At 63.9% G+C, this 18,770-nt stretch overlaps 2 protein-coding genes across 4 annotated transcripts in view; one reads left to right on the top strand and one right to left on the bottom strand.

Annotated features, from left to right (window-relative positions):
- Lama5 (laminin, alpha 5) overlaps nucleotides 1-12,258 on the top strand; it is a gene marked incomplete at its 5' end in the record, with an annotated part of 40,265 nt that extends 28,007 nt beyond the window's left edge. For all 3 annotated transcript variants that reach the window (XM_013507490.1, XM_013507491.1, XM_013507492.1), the window contains 39 exon segments: nucleotides 686-799; nucleotides 984-1,111; nucleotides 1,298-1,378; nucleotides 1,466-1,680; nucleotides 1,883-1,983; nucleotides 2,075-2,255; nucleotides 2,328-2,477; nucleotides 3,067-3,218; nucleotides 3,320-3,430; nucleotides 3,649-3,760; nucleotides 4,159-4,329; nucleotides 4,505-4,701; nucleotides 4,804-4,920; nucleotides 5,089-5,243; nucleotides 5,475-5,616; nucleotides 5,703-5,805; nucleotides 6,096-6,206; nucleotides 6,803-6,982; nucleotides 7,058-7,206; nucleotides 7,275-7,448; nucleotides 7,545-7,681; nucleotides 7,761-7,914; nucleotides 8,034-8,167; nucleotides 8,238-8,400; nucleotides 8,475-8,597; nucleotides 8,673-8,821; nucleotides 8,904-9,036; nucleotides 9,113-9,256; nucleotides 9,434-9,564; nucleotides 9,676-9,846; nucleotides 9,920-10,055; nucleotides 10,139-10,284; nucleotides 10,353-10,545; nucleotides 10,618-10,782; nucleotides 10,867-11,020; nucleotides 11,101-11,234; nucleotides 11,318-11,411; nucleotides 11,523-11,642; nucleotides 11,799-12,258. In XM_013507490.1, coding sequence (XP_013362944.1) covers nucleotides 686-799; nucleotides 984-1,111; nucleotides 1,298-1,378; nucleotides 1,466-1,680; nucleotides 1,883-1,983; nucleotides 2,075-2,255; nucleotides 2,328-2,477; nucleotides 3,067-3,218; nucleotides 3,320-3,430; nucleotides 3,649-3,760; nucleotides 4,159-4,329; nucleotides 4,505-4,701; nucleotides 4,804-4,920; nucleotides 5,089-5,243; nucleotides 5,475-5,616; nucleotides 5,703-5,805; nucleotides 6,096-6,206; nucleotides 6,803-6,982; nucleotides 7,058-7,206; nucleotides 7,275-7,448; nucleotides 7,545-7,681; nucleotides 7,761-7,914; nucleotides 8,034-8,167; nucleotides 8,238-8,400; nucleotides 8,475-8,597; nucleotides 8,673-8,821; nucleotides 8,904-9,036; nucleotides 9,113-9,256; nucleotides 9,434-9,564; nucleotides 9,676-9,846; nucleotides 9,920-10,055; nucleotides 10,139-10,284; nucleotides 10,353-10,545; nucleotides 10,618-10,782; nucleotides 10,867-11,020; nucleotides 11,101-11,234; nucleotides 11,318-11,411; nucleotides 11,523-11,642; nucleotides 11,799-11,938 — 5,565 coding nt within the window.
- Nucleotides 12,259-12,333: 75 nt separating this feature from the next.
- Adrm1 (adhesion regulating molecule 1) lies at nucleotides 12,334-18,770 on the bottom strand (the record flags this gene model as incomplete). Its single annotated transcript, XM_005410026.2, is given in 10 exon segments — nucleotides 12,334-12,560; nucleotides 12,692-12,794; nucleotides 12,922-13,079; nucleotides 13,303-13,535; nucleotides 13,713-13,794; nucleotides 14,559-14,645; nucleotides 14,956-15,079; nucleotides 16,965-17,081; nucleotides 17,725-17,938; nucleotides 18,481-18,770. Coding segments are annotated over 9 exon segments (1,224 nt in total). The 3' UTR covers nucleotides 12,334-12,453.

Consider the following 18,770-nt stretch of genomic DNA (forward strand, 5'->3'; position numbering starts at 1 on the left):
CACTGTTCTTTCCCTGTGCATGCCCTCCTGCTACAAGAACTCTTGGTGCTGTCCCCACCTCTGTCCCCCGTTCGTCTCTTCCTGCCTACTGCCCAGACACCCGGCTTGCTGGCTTGTGGTCAGCTGCTCCACCGTTACCCGGCTCCCTGCTGTGCATGCACTGCCCGCGCTTGCCTATCCGGCCTTCATGCACCATCTGTCTTAATGTCCAGCTAACTGTCACCTATTCACCCCTCACTCATCCCTCCCCCTACTGTTTTATCCAGTTGTAAGTGGCTTCCGCCACCGAAGGAGGCTTGTGGCCAAACTCCCCTGGAGAGAGACATCTCCACATAAAGGAGAGGATGTGGCCCACATGGAGGGGCTTGGTCCCAGCCCCGAGGCCCAGCCATCCCTGAGCCCGTGTGTGCCCGGCCCTGGCAGCCCTGCCCTTGGGCCTGAGGGTGGCAGTCAGACACCTGGCCTGCATAACCTGGCCAGGACCGGGAGTTGTGCTTGTGGCCCACCTCTGCCCAGTACCTGTGTGTGGTGTCTTGCGCTCCGGGCACGGTGCTCCCAGCAGCTGCTGGTCCCTGTTGGTGAATGCAGAGTTCCCAGGTCTGACCTGGAGCAGCGCCCTGGTCTGCCCAGCCCCGGGCTAGCCCTGCCTGCTTTACTGATCATCGGTTACCCCTTTGCTTTGCAGGAATGTGCCCCTGGCTATTACCGGGATATCAAAGGGCTCTTTCTGGGCCGATGTGTCCCCTGTCAGTGCCATGGCCACTCAGACCACTGCCTCTCTGGTTCCGGTATCTGTGTGGTAAGTAGGACGCACGGGGAAGGGCCAGCCCCCGAAGGCACAGGCAGGCCGGCCAGGGGCCTCCGGGCCTCTGCGGCTGTGGTTCAGATACACTTGAGGCCCAGGGTTTGGGGCATGGAGTCCCTGGCAGGGTTGGGTGAGATGGGGCCTCCACCATTGGCACTGACTGTCCACTCTGCCCCAGGGGTGCCAGCACAACACGGAGGGGGACCGTTGTGAGCGCTGCCGGGCTGGCTTTGTGAGGAGCAGGCCTGAGGACCCCTCGGCCCCCTGTGTCAGCTGCCCCTGCCCCCTGGCGGTTCCTTCCAACAAGTAAGCTGCACCAGCCTGTCCAGACCCCAGACTCCAGCAGCCTGGCCCCCTTTCCTCCTGGAACCGCACTGTTTTGCTCACTGTCTTGGAAACCCGGAGCAGCTGGGATGGGGTCTGCAGTCTGCAGCACCAGGTGGCTGGCCCAGGGCCGGGGAGTGCAGGCGCTTAGTGACCTCTGTCTCACAGCTTCGCGGAGGGCTGCATCCTGCGAGGCGGCCGCACCCAGTGCCTCTGCAAACCTGGCTATGCCGGGGCCTCCTGCGAGCGGTGAGCCAGGCAGGGGGCTGGAGTGCAGACCCCAGGGTGCTCCTGTGTGGGGCTCAGGATGCTGACTGCCCCTCACTGCCACCCCAGGTGCGCACCCGGCTTCTTTGGAAACCCTCTGGTGCTGGGCAGCTCATGCCAGCCCTGTGACTGCAGCGGCAACAGTGACCCCAACATGATCTTCAGCGACTGTGATCCCCTGACAGGCGCCTGTCGTGGCTGCCTGCGCCACACCACCGGCCCTCACTGCGAGAGCTGTGCCTCTGGCTTCTACGGCAACGCCCTGCTGCCCGGCAACTGCACCCGTAGGCACCCTGGGCACAGCCCTCGCTCCTCGCCCTACCCCACCCCCCGCTCACCGGCAACCTGTGTCCCTTCAGGGCAGTGGGCAGGGATGGCCAGGGAGCTGGTAGCGGTGGGTGTGGCAGGGAGGGGCGTGGGGTGTGGGGAGGGGTTCGTAAGGACGTCCTGGGCCGGGCAGCCGGGTCACAGCCTCCTCTTCTGCAGCATGCGACTGCTCCCCATGCGGCACGGAAGCTTGTGATCCCCAGAGTGGCCGCTGCCTGTGCAAGGCAGGCGTGACTGGGCGTCGCTGTGACCACTGCCAGGTAGGGCTGCAGGATCCACGGGGCCTTCGGGGCTGAAGGAAGCAGGGTCCTCGGAGCTGGGCAGAGCCCTGACCATGGCTTGTGCCCCTAGGAGGGGCACTTTGGTTTTGAAGGCTGTCAGGGCTGCCGCCCTTGCGCCTGTGGACCAGCTGCTGAGGGGTCCGAGTGCCACCCCCAGAGTGGGCAGTGCCACTGCCGGCCAGGAGCTGGGGGACTCCAGTGTCATGAATGTGCCCCTGGCCACTGGGGGCGCCCGGAGCAGGGCTGCAGGCGTGAGTATGGCAGTCCCTGGGCGGGCAGTGGGCACCACACCGTGGCTGTGTTGACCCTGCCCTCTCCCGCAGGGTGCCAGTGTCCAAGAGGCCACTGCGACCCCCACACAGGCCGCTGCACCTGCCCACCAGGGCTCAGCGGGGAGCGCTGTGACGCCTGCAGCCAGCAACACCAGGTGCCCGTGCCAGGCAGCCCCAGGGGCCCGGGCGTCCACTGCGAAGGTACGGCCTGTACCGCGTCCCTCTCCTGTCTCACTCCACCCCTCCAGCACTGCCTTGGAGCAGTGGGGTCCTAGCCCTGCACTCACCTGGTGGCCCACGTCAACCTCGGCTCTTCAGGGTGCCGTGGCTGTTTCCCTGGGGACCCCATCTCTGTACTTAGGGACCCCAGGACTCCCGCTGACCTCATGCTCACCTTCCCTCCCCAAGTCAGTGCTGTGGCTCCAGCCCTGTCTGCTGCCACATGCCTGCCCCTGGGCCCCACCCAGCAGCGTGTTCACTGCGTCCTGAGGCCAGCTTCCCGGGCCTGCCCAGGTCCCTGCTGACCCTTCAGCCTGGCTCAGGCGCAGTGTCTGTGCCGACTCCAGCGCTCCACTGCCGACCCCACGAGCTCTCTTGGTCTTGTGACTCCGTGTGACTCCCTGGCCCTGTACTGACCCCTGACCCTCAGCCTGCACTGTAGCCCCTGCCCAGACCTGACACTGCCGTGACCCAAGATCTTAGCCTGCTGTGCTGACTACGTGACCTCTGGTTGACCCATGACCACTATACTGACCCTGTGACCCCTCGCTGACCCCCTTGGTGCCCTCAGTGTGTGACCACTGTGTGGTCTTGCTCCTGGACGACTTGGAGCAGGCCGGTGCCCTCCTCCCTGCCATCCGCGAGCAGCTGCGTGGTGTCAATGCCAGCTCTGCAGCCTGGGCCCAGCTACATAGGCTGAATGCCTCCATCACCGACCTCCAGGTACTGCACACCCCTGCCCCCCAGGGGTGCAGATGCTGCTTCAGTGCAGGCCTCTCCCCACAGGCAGTGCAGGTGCCCACTTCCACCTCCACCTCCCATAGGGCCAGCTCCGGAGCCCACTGGGCCCCCGCTACCAGGCAGAGCAGCAGCTGCAGACCCTGGAGCAGCAGAGCCTGGACTTTGAGCAGGATGTACAGCGGCTGAGCAGCCAGGCAGGACCCTAAAGCCCGCTACCTGGAGTTCCCCTGGGGTGCCCCTTCTGCAGGGAGAACCTCCTCTCCCTGGAAGTCTCCTCCCCCAGACCCTCAAGCCCTCCCCGCACTCCCTGACAGCCCAGCTCCTAGAAACAACCCCTTCCCCGTCACCTCCACCCAAGCCGCAGCTGGTCCCCACCCGCAGAGCTGTGGGTTGAAGGACTCTGCATCCACAGGCCACAGGGGCCCAAGACCGGGCAGGCCGGCTGCTGGACAGTGCCGAGGGCATGCTGGACCGGGCACAGACACTGTTAGTGACTGTCCAGGCTGTGCACCATGCTCTGAGCGGTAGGGTTGACCCAGCCTGGCTGCTGCTTAGGCTTCAGTGCAGGGAGGGCTGCCTGGGTGTGAGGGACACCCCTGGGGGTCTGCATGTGAACTTGGCCTTGAGAGCCAGCAAGACCTGCATGTTTGGGTGGGGAGGTGGCGCCTCCGGAGTGCACAGTGGGGCATTTGAAGTGGGCCAGGGGCTAATGTGGACAGGGCGTGAGGCCAGGTGGGCCAGGCAAGCACTGGTCAGACAGTTGCAGGGGGAAACTCCTGGTCAGCATGCGGGCATGGGCACTGCAGGAGGGCAACTCTGGCCCTCCGCCGAGAGTTGGAGCCATCCGTGCTCTCGGGTTGCGTGCTAGCGCCCGCTGAAAACGTCCCAGGGGCCCAAGCCCTGACGGGTCCCCTTCCCACAGAGCTGGCATCCCAGGTGGACCACGTGTTACCAGCCAACGCCTCAACACCATCGGGTGAGCAGCTGCGCCGGACCCTGGCAGAGGTGGAGAAGTTCCTGCAGGAGATGCGGGCCCGCGACTTCCAGGCCCCCCAGGCAGCAGCAGAAACTGAGCTGGCCGAGGCGCAGCGGCGTGAGTGGTGGCCACCCTGTTGGGAAGGCGGGGATGTGTTGGGCCTAAGGTCAGTGTGGAGCGGGAGCCACCTGCTGCAAGGGCAGGGTGGGGCTCTAGGGGCCAGGTGGGGACCAGGAGTCACAAAGGGACCTGGCTGCTGGAGTAACTGCCCTTGCACCCTGGCTTTGGCCAGTGCTGGCCCGTGTGCAGGAGCAGCTGACCAGTCGCTGGGAGGAGAACCAGGTGCTGGCTAAACGCATCCGCGACCGGCTGGCTCAGCACGAGGCTGGCCTCATGGACCTGCGGGAGGCCCTGAACCGGGCAGTGGGCACCACTCGGGAGGCTGAGGAGCTCAACAGCCGCAACCAGGAGCGGCTGGAGGAAGCCCTGGTGAGGGACTCTGCCCTCCACTTCCCCTCTGTCCCCTTTCTTACCCCATGGCCCGCTCTGCCAGTCACACCCTTGGTGCTCATCCCCTCCACTTGCCTTCAGCAACAGAAGCAGGAGCTGTCCCAGGACAATGCCACCCTGAAGGCCGCTCTGGAAGCTGCCAACCGCACCCTGGCCCGTGTCTCTGAGCTTTTGCAGGGCATGGAGCGGGCCAAGCAGGTGAGCGCAGTGCACATCCCGTCAGGCCCCTTCTACCCGGCTTCGTCCCAGCCCGCAGGCTGCAGTTGGCTCCTGGGCATATGTGCGTGCCGCAGCCCTCTGTCCCAGAGGCAGTAAACAGGGCATAGGGGAGAGGGAGGGGGTCCTACTAAGCCAACCCACCTCCAGGACCTGGAGCACCTCGCTGCCAGCCTAGATGGGGCCCGGACCCCACTGCTGGAGAAGATAGGAACCTTCTCCCCAGCCGGCAGCAAGGTGGACTTGGTGGAGACTGCTGAGGCCCACGCAGAACAGCTGGACCAGCTGGCGCTCAACCTGTCCAGGTGTGTGGCCCAGGCAGTGCAGCCCCAGTCTAGTCAGGCCGGGATGGGGCAGCTGGTCGGGAAGGGCTCCTTGGAGGGAGAAGCCGTCATCCCCACAGGAGCCAGGCCTTCCTCCGCCCACAGGCAGTTGGGGCCCAGAGCAGCAGGAAGGGCACACAGGTAGCACACAAGGCCGTGGATACCTGGACCCCCACATCTGCACATCTCTGATCTTCCCCCTGCTTTGTGCAGCATCGTCCTTGGTATCAACCAGGACCGTTTCATTCAGAGGGCTGTGGAGGCCTCCAACGCCTACAGCAGCATCCTGAAGGCCATGCAGGCTGCCGAGGAAGCCGCGAGCCGAGCCTGGCAGCAGGCGAGCCGCACGTGGGAGGTGAGTCCCTGATCTGCCCAGGGCTGTGGCAGGAGCCGCTGTGCCGCCCGGGCGACACACAGTGCGTCTTGTCCCCCTGTGTGCAGGCTGTGGTGGAGCGGGGGCTGGTGGCACAAACCCAGCAGCTGCTGGCCAACAGCAGTGCCCTGGAGGAGGCCGTGCTCGGGCAGCAGCGGAGGTTGGGCCTCAGTGAGTTCTGGGACTCCTCAGGGACCTGTGGACTCTGGACCATATCTATGTGGAGTTTGTGGGTTGTTGCGCTGTGCTTCAGGGCGGGAACAGCGCTGGCAGCCCTCTATGTGAATTCTGCTTCGTGCCTGCCCTAGGGCTTTGCCCCCAGAAGCTACCTGCCCGCTTCGGTATTGTGCCAAAGCTCGGGCCAGAGCACGATCTCTGTCCACTGTATGGGTGGGCCTCAGCCTCCCGGGGTCAGGAGGCCTGGGTGGGGCTCGTCACCGCTGAGCCTACCTCCCCCGCAGTGCGGGTCACGCTGCAGGATGCCAGGACTCAGCTCCAGGATATCCAGGCTGCAAAGGACCAGCTTATGGCCCGAATCCAGGAGGCGCAGGCCATGCTGTCCATGGACACAGGTATGTGGAGTCTTGTCCTGCCCTCACCGCCAGTCCTTTTTTCCCCCATGGGGAGGGGACCCCCTTGGCCTGAGGTGGCACTCTAGCTGGCTGGCAGTGTGGCTCCGCAAGTGGACACGTTCACACCTGTCTTATCGCGGTACAGCTGCTGGCCAAGTGCAGTGTGGGGGCTGGGCTGGAGCACAAGGCACTGAGCTCTCAGGGAGGGGACAGCTGGTCAAACACAGACACCGAGGTGGGGCTGGCGGAGGCCTCAGCCACAGGGTCGTGGCTGCCACTTGGAGAGGACTTAGCACGAGGCAGCATGGTCTGCCCAGCTTCTGGAGGGTCCCTGTGGCTGCTGAGTGTCCCGAGCAGGTCTGGGCTGGAGCCTCAGAGACCTGGGCAGGCCTGGGAGCTGGTGTAGCCAGGGGCAAGGGAGGTGGCACAGGCAGGCAGTTTTCCTCAGGGAGGGCTGTCAGGTGGGTGCCCAAGTCCTTTTAGGCTATGCTGAGCTGCAGGGGTGCATGAGTTCCCATTGTGACCCTTGAGGGGGCTCAGGGACACAAAGCCAGAGTGCTCCAGCCCGTGCCAAGTGTGCCCTGTGCCTGCTGCAGATGAGACAAGCAAGAAGATTGCCCACGCCAAGGCCGTGGCTGCCGAAGCCCAGGACACGGCTGCTCGAGTGCAGTCCCAGCTTCGGGACATGCAGAGGAACCTGGAGCGGTGGCAGGGCCAGTTTGGGGGCCTGCGGGGTCAGGACCTGGGCCAGGTGGTGCTTGATGCAGGCCGCTCAGGTGAGCCGGCAGGCCCCAGACCTGGGGGAGGGGGTGGGTGGGACTCTCGGCACACGGCCCTGCACCCGTCCGCAGTGTCCTCCCTGGAGAAGACGCTGCCGCAGCTGCTGGCCAAACTGAGCCTCCTGGAGAACCGCAGTACACACAATGCCAGCCTGGCCCTGTCCGCCAGCATCGGCCGCGTGCGGGAGCTCATCGCGCAGGCCCGGGGCGCTGCCAGCAAGGTGGGTAGAGTCGGGACAGCGGTGTCTGAGAGACCAGGCAGTGAGCACTGACGTGCCTGCATCCCCAGGTCAAGGTGTCCATGAAGTTCAATGGACGCTCAGGGGTGCAGCTGCGCACCCCACGGGACCTGGCCGACCTTGCTGCCTACACCGCCCTCAAGTTCCACCTGCAGAACCCCGAGCTGCCAGAGCCCGGGCAGGAGGCCGGGGACCGCTTTGTGCTGTACATGGGCAGCCGCCAGGTACAGGCAGGGGGAGGGTGGCGTGAGCCGACCAGCAGGTCGCAGGTGTGCGTGCTGCTTGTTCCCTGTCCTGAGTGTGCTTTGTCAACGCCGCAGGCCACTGGGGACTACATGGGCGTGGCTCTGAGGAACCAGAAGGTGCACTGGGTGTACAGGCTGGGAGATGCCGGCCCCGTGGCCCTCAGCATCGACGAGGACATCGGGGAGCAGTTTGCAACCGTCAGCATTGACAGGTACAAAGCCTTCGGGCAGGGGCAGTGCCCTCCTGCTGGGTCATGCCCACTCACCCTGCACCTTCCACCTCTGCCCCAGGACCCTCCAGTTTGGCCACATGTCCATCACCGTGGAGGAGCCAGTGGTCCAGGAGACTAAGGGGGACACCGTGGCCCCTGGGATGGAGGGGCTGCTCAGCCTACAGCCTGACGACTTTGTCTTCTACGTGGGCGGGTACCCCAGCAGCTTCACGGTGAGCCTCGCCCAGCCCTGCTGTGTCCTGGAAGGCCCTTCGTGGTGTCACATCTCACCGCTCCCTGCTGGTCTTCGTGGGGTAGCTGGGGGCGCCCTGACCGTGCCCTGTGCCCACAGCCCCCTGCACCCCTCCGCTTCCCCGGCTTCCGGGGCTGCATTGAATTGGACACACTGAACGAGGAGGTGGTCAGTCTCTATAACTTCGAGAGGACCTTCCGGGTAGACACGGCTGTGGACAGGCCTTGTGCCCGGTACGTACAGCCTACCCCTACCTGCTCCCCTCACCCACTCCCCACTAATCCTGAGCCCTCTAATCTGCAGCTCCAAGTCAACAGGGGACCCATGGCTCACGGATGGGTCCTACCTGGATGGCACCGGCTTTGCCCACATTAGCTTCGAGAGACAGATCAGCACCACAAAGCGCTTTGAGCAGGAGCTGCGGCTCGTGTCCTACAGCGGCATCATCTTCTTCCTGAAGTACCAGGCACGGCCCTGCCCCACCTGCCCCCCATCCCGGCCTTAGCCTGTGCTAACCCTGGCCCGACCTTGTTCCCCTAGAACCAGTTCCTGTGCCTGGCAGTGGTCAGAGGCAACCTCGTGCTCCTATATGACCTGGGCATGGGTCTCAAGGAGGCCGTTCCGCTGCAGCCACCTCCACCCCTGACTACAGCCAGCAAAGCGGTGAGTCTGGGTGCCTGGGGGTGAGGGAGGCTCCCAGGACTCGGCGTGGCCTGAAGCCCTCCACCTGTACCTCAGATCCAGGTGTTCCTGCTGGCCGGCAGCCGCAAGCGCATGCTGGTGCGTGTGGAGAGGACCACGGTGTTCAGCGTGGAGCAGGACAACACGCTGGACTTGGCCAGTGCCTACTACCTGGGGGGTGTGCCGCCTGAGCAGCTGCCCCCAAGGTGAGGACAGGGTGCTCAGCAGGGTGGCACCCAGGGTGGCCGGGCGCAGGGGCTCAGGAGACATGACCCTGACCCTCTGCAGCCTGCAGCGACTGTTCCCCTCCGGGGGCTCCATCCGTGGCTGCGTCAAGGGGATCAAAGCTCTGGGCAAATACGTGGACCTCAAGAGGCTGAACACCACAGGCGTCAGCTCTGGCTGCACTGCAGACCTGCTGGTGAGCCGCCCTCCCGCCGCTGGAGCTGTGCGCCGTCCTCGCGGCGAGCTCGGCACTCAAGGCTCCCTCTCCACAGGTGGGACGCACCATGACTTTCTATGGCCATGGCTTCCTGCCGCTGGCGCTGCCTGATGTGCCGCCCCTCACCAGCAACATCTACTCCGGCATTGGCTTTCGCAGCACCCAGAACAACGGTCTGCTCTACCACCACGCATCCCCGGTGAGGCCACACTGCCTGCCACCCACAGCCCTGCCTGGGCCTGGTCCTACCCGCTGCGGTCTGCTGCCCGCCCCCTGCCTGCTGTGGTGACAGTCTGGGGGCTTGAGTGACTGGAGAAAGGGCTGGGGGGAGACTCTGGGTGCTTGGCCCGCCCACTGACCTGGCCACTGCGCCCAGGATGGGCTGTGCCAGGTGTCCCTTCAGCAAGGCCACGTGACACTGCGGCTCATGAGGACAGAGCTGAAGACACAAGGGGTCTTCAGCGATGGTGCCCCCCACTATGTGGCCTTCTACAGCAACACCACAGGGTGAGCCCTGCCCACCCGGCCTCACCGCGCGTCCTGGTTGGCCCTCTGTCTCCACCGCGGGCTGGGCTGGCCCTGCAGGCCTGGGAACACTGCCCTTCCGCCTGCCTTCAGGGTTTGGCTGTACGTGGATGACCAGCTGCAGCAGATGAAGCCACACCAGGCGTCCCCTCCCAGGCAGCACCCACCTGAGGAGCCCCCCCAGCTCCTCCTGGGGGGTCTGTCCGAGTCCGCCGCCTCCTTCCGCAACTTCAGCGGCTGCATCAGCAATGTCTTTGTGCAGCGGTGAGTGATGGCCGTTGGCTGAGGTCCCTGCTGCGCCCCATCCACCACTGATTGCCCTCCTCCCCTCCTCCAGGCTCCAGGGCCCACAGCGCGTGTTTGACCTGCAGCAGAACCTGGGGGCTGTCAATGTGAGCACAGGCTGTGCCCTGGCCCCACTCTCCCGGAGCCCGGGCCCGGGCGCTCGCGGCCTGCGGGCTGTGGCTCAGAAGGTGAGACACGGGAGTGTGGGGGCAGGGCCAGGTGGGTAAAGAGCAGCTTGCGGCAGGTGCCCCGTCTGTCCCTGTCCCTCCAGGCCTCCCGCCGCAACCGCCAGCCCAGGCAGAACCCTGAGTGTGCGCCACCTCTGCACGTCAGGGTGACTCAAGACGCCTTCCAGTTTGGGGGTCCCCTTCCCAGTTACTTGGAATTTGCAGGCATCCTGGACCCCCACAGGGACCGGTAAGGCCTGGCCAGGCTGGGGTGGGTTTGGAGGGGCCACCGAGACTGATGCCGTGCTTGGCTTCCAGGTTCCACCTCTCGATGCTGGTCCGTCCTCGCGCCCCCCAGGGCCTCCTGTTGTTTGCTGCCCCCCTGGCAGCCGGCAGTGCCTCCCTGGCTGTCTTCCTGAGCCACGGACGGTTTGTCGCACAGACACAAGGGCCTGGGCCCCGCCTGCGCGTCCAGAGCCGCCAGCGCTCACGGGCTGGCAGGTGGCACACGGTGAGCGGCGGAGCATGGGACATGGGTAGGGCCCTGGGCGCCCCCTCCTGACCTGCCTCCTCCCCACCCCAGCTCTCTGTGCGCTGGGAGGAGCGTCAGCTCCAGCTCCTGACAGACGGTGTCCGAGCGTGGAGCCGGGAAAGGCCCCGCCCGTCCAGCCCAAGTGCAGCAGCCCCTCAGCCCCATACCCTCTTTGTGGGGGGCCTCCCAGCTGGCAGTCGCAGCTCCCGCCCACCGGTAAGAACCTAAACCTCGGCCTGGCCTGACCACTGTCCCTCTGCTCAGTGAGCCCTGCCTGGCTCCAGCCCTCATTCCCCACAGGTGGCCACCGGGTTCAGTGGCTGCGTGAAGAGACTGCGGCTGGACGGGCGGCCCTTGGGGACCCCCACGCGGATGGTGGGGGTCACGCCCTGCATCTCAGGCCCCCTGGAGAGTGGCCTGTTCTTCGCAGGCGGTGGAGGAGTTGTCACTCTAGGTCTGGGGGCAGGGCAGGGGCTTTGGGCGGTTCTGGCCCTCGGCTGGACTGTCCACTCTGACCAGGGCTCCTCCCCACAGAACCCCCCGGCGCCACACTGCCCGAAGTGAGCGTGGAGCTGGAGGTTCGGCCCTTGGCAGCCAGCGGGCTGATCTTCCACCTAGGCCGGGCCCAGGGCACCCCCTACCTGCAGCTGCAGGTGTCCAAGAAGCAGGTAAATAGGGTCGTGGTACCAGGGCAGGGGGCTCCTGGCTCTGGCGACTTCGGGTGCCAGGTCTGACCCGCCCTCTCCCTCAGGTATTGCTGCGAGCCGATGACGGCGCAGGTGAATTTTCCACGTGGGTGACACGCCCTGTAGCACTGTGTGACGGGCAGTGGCACCGACTGACAGGTGAGTACGTCACATCCCGTGGCCGGAAGTGGGAGCTGGGGTGGGACTCCAGGGGCAGCCTGCCTGAGGGACCGTGGCCGGGCTGGGGGCACCCACAAGAGTCTCCCACAGCCGTGAAGGGCAGGAACGGGCTTCGGCTGGAGGTGGACACTCAGAGCAACCGCACTGTGGGCCCCTCGGCGGCGGCTGCAGCTGGCGGCCCAGCACCTCTGCACCTCGGGGGCTTGCCTGGTGAGTGGCCGTGGCCCAGGTGGGGGGCCTGCTTGGTGCTGGGCCCATCTGCTCCTATCCCACCTTCTCGGGAAGGGTGGTTAGGTGGGTGACTGGTACACAGGAAGGACCTGGGGCACCAAGCTGCCACCATCAACCCTGTCTTCCTGCACCCAGAGACCACAGGTGCAGAGTCGGGGCTACCTGCCTACCGAGGCTGCATGAGGAAGCTGCTGGTGAACCGGTCCCCCGTCACCGTGACTCGCTCTGCAAGCGTCCAGGGGGCAGTCGGGGCCAGTGGCTGTCCGGTCACATAGTACGGGGCGCCGGGCAGGTGCAGTGGCAGGCGGGCCGGGCCGTGTCCCCAGCGCCACAGTGGGCCTCAGCGGCCCTCCCTGCACTGCTGTATTCAGTAGGTCTCGTAGGCAGCGCTGTGGGTATTTATCTAGACTAGATTCTCCGGGTGACAGGTCTCATTTCTGGAAATGGATTAAATTATCTTTTTAAACGAAAGGGTAGGATACTGTAAAGTGGGCTTTTATACTTGTACCTCCCTCCCACCAGTTTCTGGCAGTATGAGACGTCTACCAGCACTGGTGCCTTCTCAAGACAAAAATAAAGTACCCTGTTCAACTGAGTGTCACCTCTGTCACCTTTCGGGGTAAGCTGTGGGGATGGTGCTGGCCCACAGAGGAAGACCAGAGGTGGCAGGTAAAAGAAAGGGCTTTTATTTATTAGTAAGTCAGGACAGGACAGGGCACGCAACAAATCACAACCGCCACTACAGGAGTCACATGACTAAGAGTTCCAATCCCTTAAAAGAGCAAATAACTTAATCGAGACTCATATCTTCCTCTTCGTCCTTCTTGTCTTTCGCGTCGCCCTCTTTCTGCTCAGATTTGGCATTGTTCTGCATCGCTTTGGCAAAGGCTTCCACATCTGAAACACAATGGAAGTGCTGCTGCGCCCCGTCCAGGGCTGCTGCCCAAGGGGGGCAGAAAGCACGGGCAGAGCCAGCACCCCTTTACACAGTGAGAATGGGGAGCTCGGGCGACAGCACAGGCACCTACCGCCCTTGTTGGCGGCCTCCACTGCCTCCGCAGGCAGCCCGAACTGGCACATGAGGGGTCCCAGCTGCCCGGAAGCCAGGGCTGCGCTGAACATGCCCAGAGCCTGCAGGAAGAGCCGCGCTGAGTCGGGGCACGAGAGCCCCAAGCCCGGACCCCACTGGGGAACAGCTTTGCCCTGCACCCAAGTCACACGCGCGCAAGGCGCTGAGGGTGGGCAGGCCCTCCCCTACCTGCTGGAACTGCGGCGAGGTCAGCGTGTTCTGGATCTCGTCTGCAGTCTGAGGCAGCGACTCCCCAGAGGGCAAGTAGGGCAGCAGGCGCTCCTGGACGTCTGCGTTGGCCAGGATGGGCGCCATGATCTCTGGCGTCAGCACGCTGGCCAGGTCCACTAGGGCACGAGCACACGGCCGTCAGCGCCACAGCGCGGGCCCAGGTGCCCACGTGGAGGGCGACGGCAAGCCACGCGCCCTGGAAACCGCTAGCCACACAGCACGAGGGGCAAACTGGGACTCCACAGGGCGGCAGTCGGACTTGCTCAGCCCAGTGCCTCGGGAAAGGCAGGGAGCAAACGCGGGGCAGGGCCCACCCGGCCCACCGCACGCACTCTTCACCTTGCTGGCTGCTGCCTGGCCCGGCGGGCACGTTCATAGTGGCCAGGATGCTCTGGAGGTCGCTCAGCTGGATGGGCTGCGTTGGGCTGGCTGCTGTGCTGGCTCCGTTACCTGAGCTGGGCGCAGGACTCGGGCTGGTCGCTGAGGCAGCTGCTGGGGCAGAAGGGGCTGGGGTGGCACGGGCGGAGGAGGTGGTGGAGGATGGGGTAGCCGCTGCTGACTGGCTCCGGGAGCTGGGGAGAGCGAGGGCAGTGCTGGAGGGTGAGCTCCCACCAGCGCCCTCCGCATGGCTCCAGGGAAGAGGCAGGGCCATGAAAGCACCCTGGAGATGCCCACTCCGCCCACCCCACAGTCCAGGCGGGTCTGCGGAAGGGTGGCGCTGGCAGGCAGGCGGGGTGCTGTGGGCTCACCTGGACGAGGAGCTGCTCGCTGGAGGCCCGCCGCTCCCCAGTAGGCTGGCCAGGCCCGGCCCAGTGAGGGCCCCAAGCCCACCTACAAGCAGCAAGGAGACTGTGCTGAGACACCCCAGCCCCTTCCACAGGCCGCCCCAAGCCCAACCCACGGGATGGGCACAGGGAGGGCAGCAAGCACAGCAGGCAGGTCTCAGGAAGCAGGGTGACCACTCCCATTCTGGCTGGAGATTTACCTGCTGGGTAGAGCCAGACCACTTCCGTCCTACCCATCCCACTATCAAATTCTGGCCCAAGGGGCTGGGGATGTGGCTTGGTGGTAGAGCTCTTGCCTTGCATGCACAAGGCCCTGGGTTCCATCCCCAGCACCACATACGTAAAAAAAAAAAAACAGTAATAATAACGAATAAATAAATTTGGGGCTAGGGATTTAGCTCAGTGGCACAGTGCCTGCCTGGCAAGTTCAAGGTCATGAGTTCGATTCCTGGTACCGGAAAAAAAACCAAAAAACAAATTCTGGCCCAATCCTGGCCAACATGCCAACTGCATCCTAAGTATCCAGCACAGTATCATACCACCAAGTGGCAGGCCAACCTGGGAACCCCAGGCAGAAGCCCAGAGCTCACATCTCCAGCCCTGCCCTTAGCAAGCTGCACCACTGAAGACCAAGCTGGGTCCTCCCCTGGGGCCCCGAGAGGCCTCACCCACGCAGCTCCCAGCCAAATATGTGCAAGGAATACACCCAGATGCTGCTCGGTGAGCACCAACAAACATTTCGAGGAAACACCAGGTTCCAATGCAAGCACGGGGAAGAGGCCCGCTTTCGAGGGCAGGGTGGCACCCTACCCAGTCCTCCAAGGCCGGCCGGTCCGATGAGCTGCATGAGCTGGCTGTGACTCATGTTCCCCAGCAGGCTCTGCAGGCCGCCCTCGCCTGGAAAACACAGGGCTCAGACTTGGGGCCGCACTGGGCCCAGCCTGTGCAAGCAGCACGGTTCCGAGGGAGGGTGCTAGGCCCTGCCGCTGCACAGGGAGCGGCGCCTGGCAGGAAGCACTGGGGGCCAGGCACGTCGTACCCCAGGGAGACGCGATGGGACTGAGCGGAACTGCAAACAGGGCTCTAACTTAGCATCTGCTAGTTGCTTAGAAATACGAGCTCAGGGTGTCAGGAAGGCTGAATGGTCTAGGAGGCCAGACTCAAGGAAACACTGGCCCGCACTACCAGAGCCTAAGGTCACCGTTACCGCCCAGTGCGGAGAGCTCGTGGCCTCCACTTCCGCTCGCGCCCAGCGTGCCGGGCATCGGGGGGTTGTTCAGGTACTCGTTGACCTTCCGGCAGTGTTCTTCGTCCTGGTCAGTCTTCGGCTCCTGCAGGGAAGGACACGAGGAGAGCCCCAGCTGAGCAGCCCACACGAGGCGCCGGCTCCTGCAGGCTGCGGCCCAGCAGCCCCCCTGCCTGGTCCGAGCCCCGGGCACAGCCCACAGCACGGACGGGACCGGCCCAGACGGCTGACAGGGCTGCAGCAGCACCCCAAGGACTCCGCCACCCCCGCTGGCCGTCATCACGGGTGCCCGCTGACAACCCACTGAACCACGGGAGGGCAGGGCTCAGCAGCTGCCAGGCTGAGCCCTCTCCCCTCAGCAGTCTCCTGCCCTCAACCAGCGGGCACAGTCAACCCTCATCACACTTCTGCCCAGGGGCGAACAGGGTCCTCAGGCAGCTCACCCTACAGGCGCCCCCAGAACTGCAGAACAGCAGCCACGCAGTCTGAGCACCTGCTCTGAGCCTTGTAGGCTTCAGTCCCTGCCTTCCTGGTGAGGGCGCGAAAACCGTTACATGAGCAAATCCAGGAGACAGAGAGGCGGAAGGGAGGGGACGAGAGTTCCAGAGTTCATGGTACAGCAAGGAACTAGAGCGGCCAGCAAAGCACACCCACTGCTGTTTGTAAACAAGAAGTGTAGTGGAGCACGGCCACACCCACCACCCAGGGTCCTCGCGGCTTTCCCTTTGGACAGTACGGGGCCAGGCAGCAGTCCTACATCCGCAGACAGCAGCAACCTCTGTCCAAACTGCAGACGCGTGCATGGGCTTCCAAAGGCAAATACCACTCACAGCTCTGACCTCCAGGTCACACCTGCACCCCGGAAAGACCTGTATCCCAGGTCGTTCACTGCAACACTGCCCGTGACAGTGCAAGAAAGGGAAACACGTCTGATGGTCGCCAACAGGTGGCAGGACGGGTGGTGGCTCCCAGAAGCAGCTATGGGACGAGGGAACCTGCAGTGACATTCACAGGCCTCCAGCACACACCGTGAGGGAGTCGGGGGCGCGCCCTGTCTGTGAGAAACACAGCAAGGACACTGTGCTCCTCCAGATTACCCGCCTCAGCGATGGACAGTGAGGAAGCAGAGGTGGATGTGGGAACGTGTGGAAGACATTCTTTCGTTTATCTTTCAATGTATCACCTACGTGAGACTTCGGGCCTGACCAAGCCATATGACTGTTTGATTCTGGAGGAAGTCTAGCAAGAGCATTCGTGTAAAAGGAAACGACAGCAGGACCTGTGTCCCTGTGGGAAGCCACGGGACAGCACTAGATGCCTTGCTGAGATCTGCCCGGAAGAATGACAACATGATGGCTAACTAGTCAAGTCTCATTCCTGTGACACTTAAGTTGTACTGTCCTCGCCAATCCTGTTAATTATTCCTCCCATTTGCCCTGTTGCTACTTTTTGTGTTTTTTTGGTGGTTGTTGTTTTTGGTTTTTTTCTGGTACCAGGAATCGAACTCAGGACCTCACGCTTGCCAGGCAGGCGCTGTGCCACTGAGCTATATGCCCAGCCCAGCTGCTTTATGTTTGTATCCCAATAAAAGGCTAAGGAGGATGGTAATCCAGGCTTCAGTTCGAGAGGTTGCAAGCCCCCAGATCCCATCACTGTCTCTCCCGTGCTTTTCTTTCCATCTGCGGGCACCTCGTTCTCAGGGCCTGTCACCCCAGACAGAAACTGACTATACACCGACAGGAACAGAAGCGGCATACCAGCTGCAGACGCCTCCGCGAGGCAGGGCGCACACTGTGAAAGGCACCAGGGCCCAGTCACACACCTCGGACAGGGGAAGACGGCCCCCACTCCCCACCACCTGGTAACGTGTCTCAGGCACCCCAGGCCACCACAGCTGTGTGCCAAAGCCAATTCTACCCTGTGGCACGCTGGCAAAAAAGGAAAAACACAAAGCACACCCTCCTGTATACCTGCATCCAAAAGAAGAGCCGCTTGGACCCTGCCTTGAACTTGAGCACGTAGACCCTCCCACTGGGACACTGCGGCACACGCTTGAACTCACAGTCGTCGGGGAATATGATCAGGTCCTGACAGGCACAAGAGCAGGAGTCAGCCGCGAGCGCACACGGACTGCCAAAGCCCTGGTCTCTCAGCTCTCCCAGGGTACACAGACACGGCAGGCCACCAGGCCCCTCTGCAGGTCTCCAGAAGGTGCTAAGTCATGGTCAGAGACAGACACCTCCACGGGGAGGGGCAGACCCTACACGCCGCTCAGGGGAGGGGCTGGGATGGGGACCGCCAGCTCTTAAGGGACTTCAACAGAAACACTTCGAGATAAGGTAAAATGCCGACTCTGACTGGCTCTCAAGCGGAACAAAGAACTCTAAAGAAAAGCGATAAAGCTTCCTGTTCCCGAGAGCTGTGATGAAGGTCAGGATTTGTACACATCTGCAATGCCAGTCACCAGGGACACAGGCTGAAAAATGCCTTCGGCTAGTTTTGTCGTCCAGTGAACACAATGTCACTAGGTGCTGAATCTTTCGGACTACGGTCAGTGCACAACACAGGGCTAGAGCGGTGGGAGCATTCTGTCATCCTCGAGACCAGCGGTACACCAACAAGCGGATCACAGCACGGGCCAGGAGCCCCACCGCCCCGCAAGTCCCTCCACACCGGGAAGCCTTGGGTGCATGGGCGGCCCATCGGACGCCTTGCTCTGAAGGCACTCACATCTTCTACGGTCCCAGATGTCCTGTCTTTCCAGCAGAAGTGAATGAGGGAGTCGTCGGTCTGTTGGATGTATACGAGCCCTTTCCGTTTATCTGGGGTGACTGTAGTTCCTTTTAAAGACATTTTTCCTGCCCGAAACTCCACCAGATACTTGTTGGAGGAGCCTCGAGAGCCGGGCACCAGGCTTGGGAAGAGAGCGCCTGAAGTCGTCATCCTGAAAGAGCACAGAGGGGCACTGAGGCCCGGCGTGCCACCGCGCGGGCACTGCCACCGAAAGCCTGATTCCCTCCTGGGGCATCGCAGCCGCGCCCTGGATCGGGGCGCCGGCGCCAGGGCTGCCCACAAGCTACACTGCCCAGTCCACAGGGCCCGCCTCCGGTCTGCCAAGCCTCAGCGCCGGCCCAGCTGCGCCAAGTCCGGGCTTCCTTGCCCCTTCCTTAAATACACCTAAACCGCGCCACCGCTCGAGGTTCCCGAGCCCTGCCGACGTCACTGTGCGCACTCGCGAAGCCTCCCGCCTTCAAGCCCGGCTGCAGCCGGGCGCGAGCAAGAACCGGCTGACACCGTCTCTGCGGGGCGCCGCCTCGGGGCGCAGCACGGCTGCCCGCGTCCTGCCTCCTCGCGCAGCCAGACCGGGACGTCTCGCTCGGCTTCCGCAGCAGCCCGCCGAGCCCACGCCGGGTCCTCGGACCGCGCTGGGCGAGGAGGGACTGGAGAGACCTGAGGATCCCGCCCGCCCCGAGCCCGGCCTCGAACCTGGCTGCGCCCACACTCGGCCGAGAGACGCCGTCCAGGTTCGCTCTTCCTCCTCGGCGCCTGCCGGGCCCCACCGGAAACCCGCGCTCGGCCCGCCCCCACCACCGTTCTCGCCGCCGATTGGGCCTCGTCAGCCGCGCGGCCAGCCCCGTCCCGCTCTCGATTGGCCTGCGTGGCCGCCCATCGCGCCTACCCGGCCACGGCCCGCCCCCGCGCCGGCAGCTCCCTTCCGGCGGAAGCGCGGTCTCCCGACGCGCGGGCCAGAGCGGCCCCTATTGTTGCTGTGTCAT

This window comes from Chinchilla lanigera, unplaced genomic scaffold (assembly GCF_000276665.1).
Source record: "Chinchilla lanigera isolate Chin_1 unplaced genomic scaffold, ChiLan1.0 scaffold00127, whole genome shotgun sequence".
Classification (NCBI taxonomy): Eukaryota; Metazoa; Chordata; class Mammalia; order Rodentia; family Chinchillidae; genus Chinchilla; species Chinchilla lanigera.